Source organism: Bubalus kerabau, chromosome 2 (genome assembly GCF_029407905.1).
Source record: "Bubalus kerabau isolate K-KA32 ecotype Philippines breed swamp buffalo chromosome 2, PCC_UOA_SB_1v2, whole genome shotgun sequence".
NCBI classification, from domain to species: Eukaryota; Metazoa; Chordata; class Mammalia; order Artiodactyla; family Bovidae; genus Bubalus; species Bubalus kerabau.
In genome coordinates, this window is record NC_073625.1 from 91,550,879 (window position 1) to 91,564,180 (window position 13,302).

At 34.9% G+C, this 13,302-nt stretch overlaps 1 protein-coding gene across 4 annotated transcripts in view; it reads left to right on the forward strand.

Annotated features, from left to right (window-relative positions):
* The window catches only part of TFG (trafficking from ER to golgi regulator), a 31,674-nt gene that overhangs the window by 14,974 nt on the left and 3,398 nt on the right, over positions 1 to 13,302 (forward strand). For 2 of the 4 annotated variants that reach the window (XM_055567960.1, XM_055567959.1), the window contains exons 5-7: positions 2,576 to 2,743; positions 6,492 to 6,632; positions 12,213 to 12,311. In XM_055567960.1, coding sequence (XP_055423935.1) covers positions 2,576 to 2,743; positions 6,492 to 6,632; positions 12,213 to 12,311 — 408 coding nt within the window. The remainder of the gene's footprint in view (positions 1 to 2,575; positions 2,744 to 6,491; positions 6,633 to 12,212; positions 12,312 to 13,302) is intronic. The other 2 variants (XM_055567962.1, XM_055567961.1) reach the window with 1 other exon arrangement.

Consider the following 13,302-nt stretch of genomic DNA (forward strand, 5'->3'; position numbering starts at 1 on the left):
GATTAGTAATTTCTAGTTCTACCTCTAGATTTTAGAACATATTAAAAAGATTTGGGGAGATACAATGAGCTCTTTTCAGCCTCTTTATGATAAAGCCTTTGTATTCAGGTTAAAGCATATTGCCTTTTCTTGACCTGTCTCTCCACACAAAAATGAAAACCTTGACCATTTTCCCAGAAGAAATCATAGATGTCGATATAACAACACTTGCATATAATTTTAGGGGCTTGAAGCATCTGTAGAGTATTATGAAAGAAAGAAAGAAAGTGAAGTCACTCAGTCGTGTCCCACTCTTTGCGACCCCATGGTAGCCTACCAGGCTCCTCCGTCCATGGGATTCTCCAGGCAAGAGGACTGGAGTGGGTTGCCATTTCCTTCTCCAGGGGATCTTCCCGACCTGAGGCTTGAACCCCGGGTCTCCTGCATTGCAGGTAGACAGACGCTCTACCATCTGAGCCACCAGGGAAGTCTTAGATCAAAATTCAATAAGTAGAGCCAGTACTGTGTAGAAATTACCTATAGATTTATAAGCTTTTTGGTTTTGGTGGAACAGCCTTTCTGTTCATTACTTCTTGCCACATACTGCTTTTCTTTATGAGTTTAATTCCATGTGTTCGTATGTTTTATTGTTCACCTCTCACCTGTGTTAATGAAAGAGATGTTAAAAATTGGTTTCTCCTCTGCATGTTGGAAATTATATCATATATTGTGTCTTTATGTGGCCATCCTTCTAGTTATTGTGTCTTGAGTTGCCTAATGAACTGAATATAACATTCTGTGTTTTATTTTTATAGACAGTTGTAGCTTATTTTTTTGTTTCCTCTCCTATACTTAGAAAGATTGCTTAACTCTTGACCCCGCTTCATTTTATGAAGTTTCCTAAGCTTTTAGAACATATTCTGATTTAATAATCTTCTCAAGGGAGTTGGGGGTAACCAAAAACATAAAATAAGCTGCATCAGAAACTTTAGGAAACATCAGAAAGTCTAGTTCACCAGAAAAAAGTACTGGTCAGCTGTCAGAGCTCTTTAGAATCCTATGGCTTGCCCTCACCCAAAACATGTAGCTACCTATGTCCTTCAGCACTCTGCCTCTGTAGTGGACTTGTTGGACAGTTGCTTTCCTCTGTGAGACAGATGATGTGCAGGTCACCTTCAGTACTGGATTGACCTGTTGCAGTATCTCTGCAGTAGCTACTGGAGCAGATAGTAGGCTAGTGGGTATATATTGTGTTTCCTGATGAATTTAGTTTGCCATAAGTGGAAGGATGCATAGGTAGTGAAAGATAGCAGTGTGAAGGGAAATAATCCTAAAATTGGTGTGATATGCTCTTGGGATATGTCTTGGAATTGAAGGAGGGAAGTTGGTGAGGAAGATGGATGACTGGCAGACATTTTAAAGGAGTACTTATAAAAGTTTTCCTACTGAGATTTAGGAGATACTAATGTAACTAGAGGAATGATAATAAAAGAGCTGCAAGCCTGTGTGTGCTTATAGTGCACTTGGTTCATAATATTTTTTCACAAGATCAATTTTGGTCATGATCACAGAGATGATCTAATGCTCATTTACTTGGTTGGTAACAGAAAGGAATTGATAACATCAGTTACTTCAGTAAATGGTTAGCAGTTTTCTTTTTACTTGTTTAGTTTATTTGTAATATTTTTTTAATGTGTTGGCCTTAAGTATTTGTAATATTTTTTTAATATTACATGTTTCTGTTTATAAATGTGTTATTCTTGAATCTCTTTTCTTTCACAAGGTGGTAGTATAAATGCGTGTTTAGAACCTTAGTATCCTTAGAAGAAAAGTGTGTGGTTTAAAATTTTTCCTGCTCTTAATGTTTAAAATTCTACTTTGCAAAATATTTTATTATGGAAAAATTTTAATATATATGAAAGTAGGCATAATAGTATAATGAATCCCATGAACCCTCACAGCTTCACCAGTTATCAGCTCACAGTATCATGCCATCTATACTCACACATTTCCACCCCTCCCATGTTATTTTGAGCACATTTCAGACACATATGTTTTATCTGTAATAAGTATTTTAAAGGAAGACATTGTAAATTAAAATATGTGTTGGCTTGAGGTTTCCATGTATTGATAGATAATGAACCAGTAGATAAGTAGAAGTAAAGCATAAAAATTGATAATCATAACTTTAGTTAAAAAGCTTTTTATCCTTTTAGAAAATAAAGCATTAGTGCACCGTATGTGTCTGATACTAGGATATATGTCATAGCACTCCAAAAAGCACGGTAAAATGTTTCTCTGTGTAAAGATGCTTGTATTTTTTTTTTCTCATCTGATAATTCTTAAGGACGTACATAGATATAATTTTTTATAAAAGCTATTACTTATCTTTCATTTCTTTTTGACCTTGCCCCCCATTTTACAAAAAAAAAAGTGTAAATAGCAACAAAGAAGAAAGGAAAATTATAATCTTGTACTCAGAGATACCCTCACCATTCCAGACTTTATGCACATATGTATTTCGCTATCATGTATTTTTTAGGCCTTATTGAATATAGATAAAATAGAAACAAGTTTTTGGTTATTTCTTTTATAGATACTGTGGATGGTAGGGAAGAAAAGCCTGCTGCTGCTGATTCTTCTGGTAAACAGTCTACTCAGGTTATGGCAGCAAGTATGTCAGCTTTTGATCCTTTAAAAAACCAAGATGAAATCAATAAAAATGTCATGTCAGCGTTTGGCTTAACAGATGATCAGGTTTCAGGTAAGTTAGTGCCTTCCTTGCATCCTTTATTCTCCCTCTCCTTCCTTTCTTCCCCTTCCTTCTTTAATAGAAGATAACTTGCAAATGGTGAAGTGCTCAGATCTTAAGGGTTCATTTTAGTAAGTCTTTACGTATGTATACGCTATGTAAAACACCAACAAGAGCAAGATGCAGATGATTTCCAGCTCCCTGCAAAGCTTTCTCGTGCCCTCTCTCAGTCAGTAGAACACTCCTCTCTAAAGAATAAACCTCTGATTGGTTCAAGTAAATTTTATCAAAAGTAGAATTCAGAGGGTTTATTTTTTAAAAAATATGAAAAAAAAATGAATCATTTTATAATCTTATTTCAGATTTCTTGCTGGACTTAAATTATGTTTGATGGCTTAGTCTCTCTTCTGATCTTAAATTAGGGAAATTTAATTTTAAATGTAGAGTTCTGGACAGTTTAGTGTAGAAAGTGCTTTTATTTGAATGTTTTTAACCTTAAAACAGTGTCTTTACTGTGCTTTCTTTGTATATTTTGGGCATCATTTCTTCAACATTTTTTCTGCTTTTTCTCTTTTGGGATTCCCATTACACATCCATTGGAGGGCTTGATGTTATCCCATGGGTTTCTGAGGTTCCTTTTTCTTCACTCTTTTTTCTGTGTGTTCTGATTGAATGATTCCTGTTGATCTCTCTTCAAGTTCACTAATGTTTTTCCTTCTATTGCCAATCTGCTATTAAACCTTTCTAGTGAATTTTCCCTTTCATTTATTGTGCTTTCAGCTCTAGAATTTCCATTTGGTTGTTTTTATAGTTTTAATTTTTTTTTCTGTTAAGATTCCTTACCTTTTCATTCATTAATATTGTTTTAGTATTAATCACTCAGTCGTATCTGACTCTGCGAACCCACCCGGCTCCTCTATCCGTGGAATTCCCCAGGCAAGAATAGTGAACTGGGTAGCCATTCTCTTCTCCAGGGGATCTTCCTGACCCAGGGATCAAACCTGGGTCTCCTGCATTGCAGGCAGATCTTCATCATCTGAGACACCAAGGAAGCCCTTAGGTGGTTAAGATTGTATTTCTCTTCAATTTATTAAGGTATTTTGTTTTAGATTCTTGTGAGGATTTTTTGTTATTGTTGCTCTAGTATTTACTCACACTACTCCTGTTTTCACCCAGAGTGAAGCAGCTGACAGCTCTGCTCAGTCCTTTCAGCTCTAGATGCTGCTTTTTATTCTGTACCCGCTGGTGTCACCTTCTCTCCACCATTCTGTGGTCAGCTCGGGCTTTGGAGCTTACCTTCAGATTTTAGATCTCATTTCTTCTTGTTCCTTCCTGAATGGATTTTCCTCAGATTTCTAGCTATGTAGCCAACGATGAAGTTAACACTGGTTTTCTGCAGTTGAAACTGCAGAGATCACAGTTTGCTGTTCTTACCCATTGTAATTCCACTGAGGGTAAACTCTTTCCTGGTGTTTGCCAACATTTGGCTGACTTCCAGTAATTTCAAGTAGTTGTTTTCTTCTTTTTGACCAGGGTTTTAAATTGTTATTTTTGGGGAGATTTCACCTGATCAGTTTACTTTGTCATTATCAGTAACTGGAAAAATAGGATTTTCTATTAATTTTCTTTTTCTTTGAGACTTTTATGGGGTTATTTATCAAAGAGAATTGTGTGTGTAACATACTGGAAAAGACAGCTACTTGTATATCATGTATGTTGTTGGCAAAAGAAGACATCAGATAAGTGGTCTATCTGAAAAACAGAAACTTTTTGTAGATTAACTGAAACACAAGTTAATATTACAGCTTCTTAATATTTAGACTTCAAGATAAGCCAGGTAGAGGGAGTAAATAGTTATATATGAAGTTAGGCTTAAAAGTTTAATTAAGAATAAAATATAGACCAGAATAGTATGATTACTATGATTCATATTGTATTTGAAGGCCATTTTTCTGGTAGCTTTGTATGTTGAATTGAAGTAGGAAAAACTACACATAGAAAATGCCAAGGTTCTTTGTACTTACTTGGGTTATGATGTGAAAAACTCAGTAGCAGTAGTGAATGTAGACATGGGAAGGAGGGATAAAGTATTAATGATAGGATAAGCAACATTAATAGCTTACATGCAGGGGAGAAAAGAATTGAAGTAATATTTTTTTAGAATAATAACATAGTCTCTTTGTGTTATCTGTGTTACCCTTTTTGGGGATGTGTGTGTATGTATTTGTCTAATGTTGATAACTATCAGTGAAATGGTGTTGCACAGGAGTGATCATACATTTTACTCTGGCACTCATCAGTTTCTTGCATTACCAGTACCGTTATGCTAGTTTTAGGTTTTCATGAATACCTGAATTGTCAGCTTCCAACTGTATGCCTGATACAGTGCTAGTAAGTTTTGGGTTAGACCAGTTGAAAGGATAGAGGTTTGGCCTCAGGGAAATTAGTCTGCTACTAATAACAAGTACTTATGTAGGGCTTTTTAAGTGGTAATCACTTTTATAAGTTCTTGTTATATAATCACTTTTAAATTTTCATTTAAAATATATTTTATATTAGCCATATTGATATATTTAATGTATTTTAATAATATTTTAATGTTTATTTTTAATATATATTTTTGTTGAGGTATAGCTGATGCTATGATATTATATAAAGTTTCAGATGTTCAACATAGTGATTTACAGTTTTTAAAGGTTATGTTTTATGGTTATTATAAAATATTGGCTATATTTTCTGTGATATACAGTAAGTAAGCTATAAGAATATATTATATATATAGTAGTTTAGACCTCTTAATTCCCCTATGTCTCTTGCCCCTCCCCATAAAATTACCTTTATAAGCACTTGCTATAAGCTCTTATTAACTCATAATCCTTATGTAATCTTATGAAGTAGGAATTAGTATTGCTTTTGTTACAGATGAGGAAACTGAAGCACAGAAAGAGATCAAGTAGCAAGCCTGGATTTACAGAGCTACTAAGTGGCCGCATTGGGATTTGAACCTAGGCAGTCTGGCTCCAAAACCAGTGTTTCTAATCATACTATTCTGTATTGCACAAACAAAAAGAACTCAAGCAAATTTTTGTCTTCAGAATGTCTTTTTTGCTCATTATATAGTATTAGAACTACAGCAGATTCTCTCCATTTACTTCTTTGTTCATTATTTTAAAAGAATTTTGAGTGGTTCCATGTATATATTAAGAGGTAGACTTTGTGAGACAGAATCAGAAAGGTGCCTGGCCAAAAGAACTCCTAGTCTAAGAGGGAAGACGTTTCTGTTTAGAAATGCAGAGTGGAAGTTGGTAAAATCTTAATAGAAGTATACTCTATAGAAGTTCACAAGTGGAGAAAAGTATTTTTGAGTGAAGAAGGCTCACTAGAAGTATGGAGGACTATTTAAGGAATGTTTTAGATATGTAAAACTGGAACTGTGGAAGAAATGGCAATTAATGATCACTTGGGGGAATGAATAGGATTGTATAAAGGGGTGGATATTTTGTAGTGCAGAGGTGAGTTTAAGACTCAGGAATGTAGCACTCCGCTCTATAGGGAAGGATTTCTAGTCGTAGCTTTGGATTCTTGTGAGATTGGAGCAAAGGAAAAAAGTATATATACACACATCAGTTTAGAAGGCTGCCTTTGGGTTATGCTTATTCTGTAGTACTTTACTTTTAGTCTCTTAACCAGATTTACTAATTGAGCTTGTTGGGGACAGATCTTGTATTAGAAACTGAGCTGACTTTTCATGACCACCCAGGGCCTCCCAGTGCTCCTGCAGAAGACCGGTCAGGAACTCCCGACAGCATTGCTTCCTCCTCCTCCGCAGCTCACCCACCAGGAGTTCAGCCACAGCAGCCACCATATACAGGAGCTCAGACTCAAGCAGGTCAGAGTGAAGGTAAAATAGAGCTTACGGCACATGTGCGGAAAGGTACATGTGCAGAAATGTTTATTATGACATTTTTGGTAATGGTGAAAAGCTTACATGTTCATTCATGCTGTGAACACAATTGTCAATATTTTTGACGTACTGATGTAGTATGGTTTTGGGTTAAAAAACTGAATAGAACAATGTCAGGTATGCTTCTGAATATGAAAAGAAAAAAAAAAAACCTAAAGTATAAGGCGTAATTTTTAGGTTCTATTTTATTTCCTTCTCCCCTCCCCTCTTGCAACTGTGTATTATTTTTGTAATTTAAAAAGATTTAAAAAACAAAGGTAAAGCATCACTTCAGTTTTTTTTTCTAAAGATAAATAGCCCTTTATATTTTTATGCAGTTAGCAATAAGTCTTTTATAGAAAAAGCAGTGTATTTTAAATCAGACTTTTTCCTCTCTAAATGTCATGTCCTCAGATGAGCAGTTTAATCTCTCTGGGTTTTGATATTCTCCCACAGAAAAGTGAACCGAATCAGTGGTTTTCAGAGAATGTCTTAAGTCCTAAATGAAACAGAATGTAAAAAAAGGCTCAGTCGTTAAACAAGTAAGGGGTCATTGCTGTTGTTGAAGGAAATTGCAAGTGCAGCATAGCAGATACTGAGGTGCCTCATTGAAACCCTTGGAAGCGCTGCAGAACATGTCCTCAGGCTTACTGATTTAGGGTTCCTTCTAGATGGTCAGATAGTCTTCCTTTGATTTGCCTGTGCATGTTAGGCCTTTTAAAGCCCCATATTTTACTTTAAAGGTCACCAGGTGGTGCTCTATCTGTATAAAGGGGTCAGGTAGTGTGATAGGATGTATTTTCAGCACCAGAAGCAAGTGACTGAGTTTATCAGTCAAGTTAAGTAAATCTCCCAAAACAGCCTTAAATGAAGGGGCACTTTTGTCATAGATTCTTAATTATTTTGGGTACTTTTAGATTTGTCCCGTTGGATGAATTGGATGAATGGTAGTGATAGGAACCAGCAGGTGGCATTTTGCTGAGAAATGAGTAGTTTGGGAAGAATTTTCTTATTGTTGAAGCCTCTTCTCAACCAACTTTAGTCCTAGTCTTTTCTTTTGTACCAAGGTGCAGCTGCCAGAACTGGACCCAGTTAGAACTGAAGCAGATGTGTCTGAAACAGGGAAAAGCAGAGTTTGGATATGATGGGAGTTTAATGGCTATATCAGGTGAACTAACATCTTTGAAAAAGAAAAAAGCAACCCCATTTTAAGCCATGTATACGGCTGTAGGATGGCAGTTGGAAGGGTAATTGTACCAAATAATGTTTGCTGTTCACTTACAAAGGAAAGGGATTTAAGGATCTGCTAATAATATTTCAAATTATTCTTTCAAGGGTTTATCTTAATTGAAAGTTTATTTTCAAATAGGTACATTTTTAAAATATAAAAGGATATACAGTGGAAACTGGAAAATGCTGTCTCCCACTTCTGACACCCAGCAACCAAGTTCCCTTTTCCAGAGTCATCAGATTGACACCATATTGTGGCATTAATTATATGCCTTCTTAAAGCTGTTACTTTTTAGTGTACATTAAAACTTACAGTAGAAAAAATTGTATAGTTACTAATGTGACATCAGTCAATAGATTAGCATTTTAGAGGTGAATCTCTAGATCATTGGTGTCCAAAAGAAATACTGTGGAAGCTATGCTACTGCTGCTAAGTCACTTCAGTCATGTCTGACTCTGTGCGACCCCATAGACGGCAGCCCACGAGGCTCCCCTGTCCCTGGGATTCTCCAGGCAAGAACACTGGAGTGGGTTGCCATTTCCTTCTCCAATACATGAAAGTGAAAAGTGAAAGTGAAGTCGCTCAGTCGTGTCCGACTCTATATATGGAAGCTATATATGATTTTAAATTTTCGATTAGCCGCATTTAAAAATATTTTTTAATGGTAAAATTAATTTTTGTTATATATTTCATTTAATCTCATATCCAGTGTATTAGCATGTAATCATTATTAAAAACATTCTGGTTTTCATACTACATATTGGAAATCTGGAGTGTGACTGATTTGAAACACTTCACAACACATATAGCATATCATGGTTAATATGCTACTTTAATGAATACCTTTGGACATATGCAAAATATATAATGAGTTCCTGGTATCACCATTTAGTTAGATCAGCTGCTGGTTATGCTTTGAGCAGAATAACCAACAGAAGTACATATCTATTACTAATAATTAACATAGAAATCTCTTAGAATGTGAAATAATAATCTAAAATAAATAATTCTGAGTTATTTAAATTCCATAAGAGGGATCTTGGATTTGTAAATTTTTTTCCTAAGGATTTAAGTCTTAATATATTGTTCATTTAAAAGGATCAACAAAATGTTAAGCATCATGAAAAGAAACAAAATGGACAGTATTATCTTTTTTCAGTGAAGCAAGTGCTTCTGTTACTGGAAAAGTATGTGACTTGAGTAGTTGCCAAAAAACACAATAAAGTAGTGAGGATACAGAGAAGAGCACTTAGAAGTCAACGAAGACTAGAAAGTATTGCTGTTTGACAAGCAAAAAGATAACAAAGATATAACTGAAATCTGTAAAATCATATGCCAATATAATGGATAAGTAGCTTTTATTATGTAAATTATAAAATTTGTATGTTTTGAAACATACAAAAGTAAAGATAACTCTTCATGTTTCTTTCATGTAGCATAATATTTTAACATTGCATCTTTCTTGTCCTGCATCCCCTCAGCTTTTCACTCAGCCATTTCAGTATGCATGTCTAAATGATATTCTTTTCTTTTTAATGTCACCACCATGTCACTATTTACCTAACAATATTATGGTTCTTTTTAAAAATATTTTATTGAAGTATGGTTGATTTACAATGTTGTATTTCTGCTATACAGCAAAGTCACTCCTTTATACATGTATATATTCTTTTTCATTATGGTTTAAGTGATTAAGTGATTCCTAATGTCAGCATATACTATATTTGAATTTCCATAGTTGTCTCATAGTTACTTTGTTACATTTGGGGGCTTTTTCAAATTAAGGGTCTCCCAAGGTTCACATTTTTCATTTAATTAGGTGTCTTAAGTCTTTTATTTTTTTAATTGCTGTCTACCCTACATGTTTCTAAAGTCAAAACTATGTATGTGAACGTGCTGTATAACAGTTTATGCTAAAACATAGATACTTAAAACAGCAAAAAATTATTATCTCACAGTTTCAGAATCAAGGATCTGGGAGAAGCTTAGCTTGAAGGTTTTGGTTAAGGGTTTCTTGTGAGGTTACAGTCATCTGAAGTTAATTGAACTGAAGAATTCATATCTCAAGATGACTCCTTCATACGGTTGTTGGCAAGAGACTTCATTTCCTCACCAAATGGATCTCATGGGCTGCCTGGGTGACTTCATGACACGGGAACTTCCACCAGAGCCAGTGGTCAAGACAGAGTAAAAGGAGATATTTGTCTTTCTCAACTTGTCCTCAGAAATGTCAACATCATTTCATGTATTCTAATGGTATATGTTGTTCTGTCGCCCAGTCCTGTCCAACTCTTTGTGACCCCATGGACTTCAGCATGCCAGGTCCTAATGGTATATATATAGGTCAGCCCGATTCAGTGTGAGGGGACTACACATGAGAATGAATACACATGTATTTATTGCTTGTTGTTTGCCATTTTTTGGTATTGTGGTGTTAATCTTTCTAATTTCTAAAAATATGAGGATACCAACCCATTATCTTATACTATACCTGTGCAGGAGTCATTGAGGGTCATTACAGAGGCTGACTACCAATCTGTGTCACAAATATAGTCCCAGAATCCTCACCATTACTCTTTGCTTCATCCTATTCTCTTTCTCCTAGGTAATATGTTTTATTGCTTTTACTTTTTTCTATCATTGATTCTGAAAATACAATGCACAAAACATAGCTTATATATATATATATTTCCCCCCCCCCCCCCTCAAATCATAAGCTTACTGTGAACTATGTTGGCACCTTGCTTTTTCACTTAATATATCCTGTAGCTTTCTCCTTCAATTAGGTCAAGTTGTTCCTCCTCATTTACAACTGAACACAGACTTCTTAATTTTCAGAATACTGTGACAGAGAATGAGAGTTCCATTTTGGACTTGAAGGAAGTGTGTTTAAAATAAGTAAGAGAAATACTTTGTTGAGATAGTGTTTAATCCCCAGGGCATTTTTACAAGGAGTTTGAAGCAAATTAAGAAAAAAATGGAACACTTGCTTCAAGAAGAGTTGTAGTACCTGTTATTTTTTATTGAGGAAAATGATTTGACTTAAAATTTTGAGTTGGGAGTTTCTGGGCTCCTTGGCAGCAGTCTACTATATGGAGCTTTAATCACAGACTTTTTGATGATACCTAAGTTAATATTTGTATTAAATGCGATAACATGTATAAAACTCCTTGAATAGCAGTCTAGAGTTATGCCTGGGTTTTGGTGATGGTTCTTACTAGCTATGATGCATAGACCCCAGGTAAGTTGCTTATTCTTTTTTATACCTGAAATAGGGACCGCTAATGAGGTTGACTTTTTTCCCTTCATATATTCATTGCATGTTCTTTGCTCATTTTTGTATTGTACAGTTAATACTTCTGTTTTGTAAGAATTAGAACCCATTGTCAAATGCTACATGTATTTCCTCCCTTTATCATATTTCTGTATCAGATCCTTGTTACTTCTGTTCCAAAATTTAGTTTTGAGATACAATCTAGGATTAAGGCAGTATCTTCTAAAAGCTGGTTAACTTCTGCAGTATTTTTTATGTTGTCTATAAATCTTGAAGTGTTAAGAAAGTTTAACAAACTTCTTGTCGGTTTTTGTATTTGGGAAGAGGATTAATAACTTAAAAATAAGCAAATTTTTCTTTTTTTGAAAATTTTTAATTGGAGGGTAATTGCTTTACAATGCTGGTTAGTTTCTGTTGTACGACTGTGTAAATCAGCTATAAGCAACAGCAGGTAATTTGAATATTTTTAAAGTATCAGCAACATAAAGTTGCTTTAAAGATTTAAATACTAGCTAGGTTTTTAAAAAATTTAAGTGCTAGTTAGATATTAACAGCAAGTTTTATTGCTGCTCTAGGCATTAGATCTAGCTAAATCCACCATTGGAACAACTGTAAGTGGTGTAGAGAGGTTTAAGATGTGAACCAGTAAGTACTTACATGTTTGAAAATCACAGCAGCTATTCATGGTATTTGTCCCTTTTTTCACATTTTTCTTTATTGATTTTTACTGAACATTAGTAGTACATATCTTTTGGCAGTTGAGTTTGAAAACCTTTGTTTTTTGGAGTTTCTGAAGTAACCACTCATTATTTGATGTCAGTTAGAGTTCTCCACAGTTAATCCACAGCAGAGTTGCCACACTTGTTAAATTGTTCTTTGTTCTCTTCTTCATAGATATTTAAAGGGGAACAAACACAATCTGTGTCTTAGTTCTCTGAGTGTATATGTGTGTGAATGGGGAGAGAATTAAAGGTGCCTTAAAGATGTTTCTCTTCTGCTGAGTTAAACCTGCCTCTGCCTGTCTCATCCCCAGGTCAGATGTACCAGCAGTACTCGCAGCAGCCCGGCTATGGCACTCAGCAGCCACAGGCGCCCCCCCAGGCGCCGCAGCAGTACGGTATTCAGTATTCAGGTGAGCAGGTGCCCAGAGAGAGCTGTGTCTATATTCATGAAACCTTAAAATTCCTTCCTCCTGGGTCCTTGATTTGTTATAGTAAGTATTAAGTATTTATTTTTTGGGGGGGAATAACATTTGTATCATTTATTTATAAATATTTTACATAGAACTTTTACTGTAAATCACCATTTCAGTTCCAGTGGGCAGGTAAAACACAGTCATAGTAGATGATTCAGTAATAACCTGTAGTATAAAAAAGTTTTTAATACAAAGTTATCTCCTACTCATGTGATCAGCTTACCTGCTTGGTGATGTAGAGCAAAATGCACAATTTTTTTCCCTCTTTTTTATGTAACACATTATCCCAGTGTACTCTAGTACCTGGAAAAAACACTTTTTAACAGTTCCCTCATATGTAAAAAGAGGTGATCTTATTAAATAAGAACCAAATTAAGCTACATAGGTTTTTAAATCTCCCAGAAGTATGTAGGAATACTAAAAACAGTCCATAAAAGCAGAGTTGTGTGAAATGTAATTCAGACAACTAAGAACATAAAAATCTCTCAGTATAGCTTTGAATATTATAATTCAAATAATTATAATTTGGGTAATTTTTACCTTTGTTATATGAGAATTTATGTTCAACTCTTGTTTTATAGTCAAATATTTTAAGTATCAGAATTTCAACTGTAATTTAAAAAAATTACAAAAAAATTACAAAAATGAGCTGTGAACACACAATAAATACATGGGGGGAAGTTAGCTTCATTATCAGTCCCTATTTCAGGTACAGAAGGATTAAGCAACTTACCTTGGGTCAGTACATCACAGCTAGTAGGAACCATCATTGGAAGCCAGGCATAACTCTAGAGCATTATTTTAAAAGGAGTTTTTGTACATGTTCTCGTTTAATATAAATATTAACCTAGGTATCATTGAAAAGTCTGAGATTGAAGCTCCACATAGTAGACTGTTGCCAGTGAGCCAAAGGATCTCCCACTCAAAG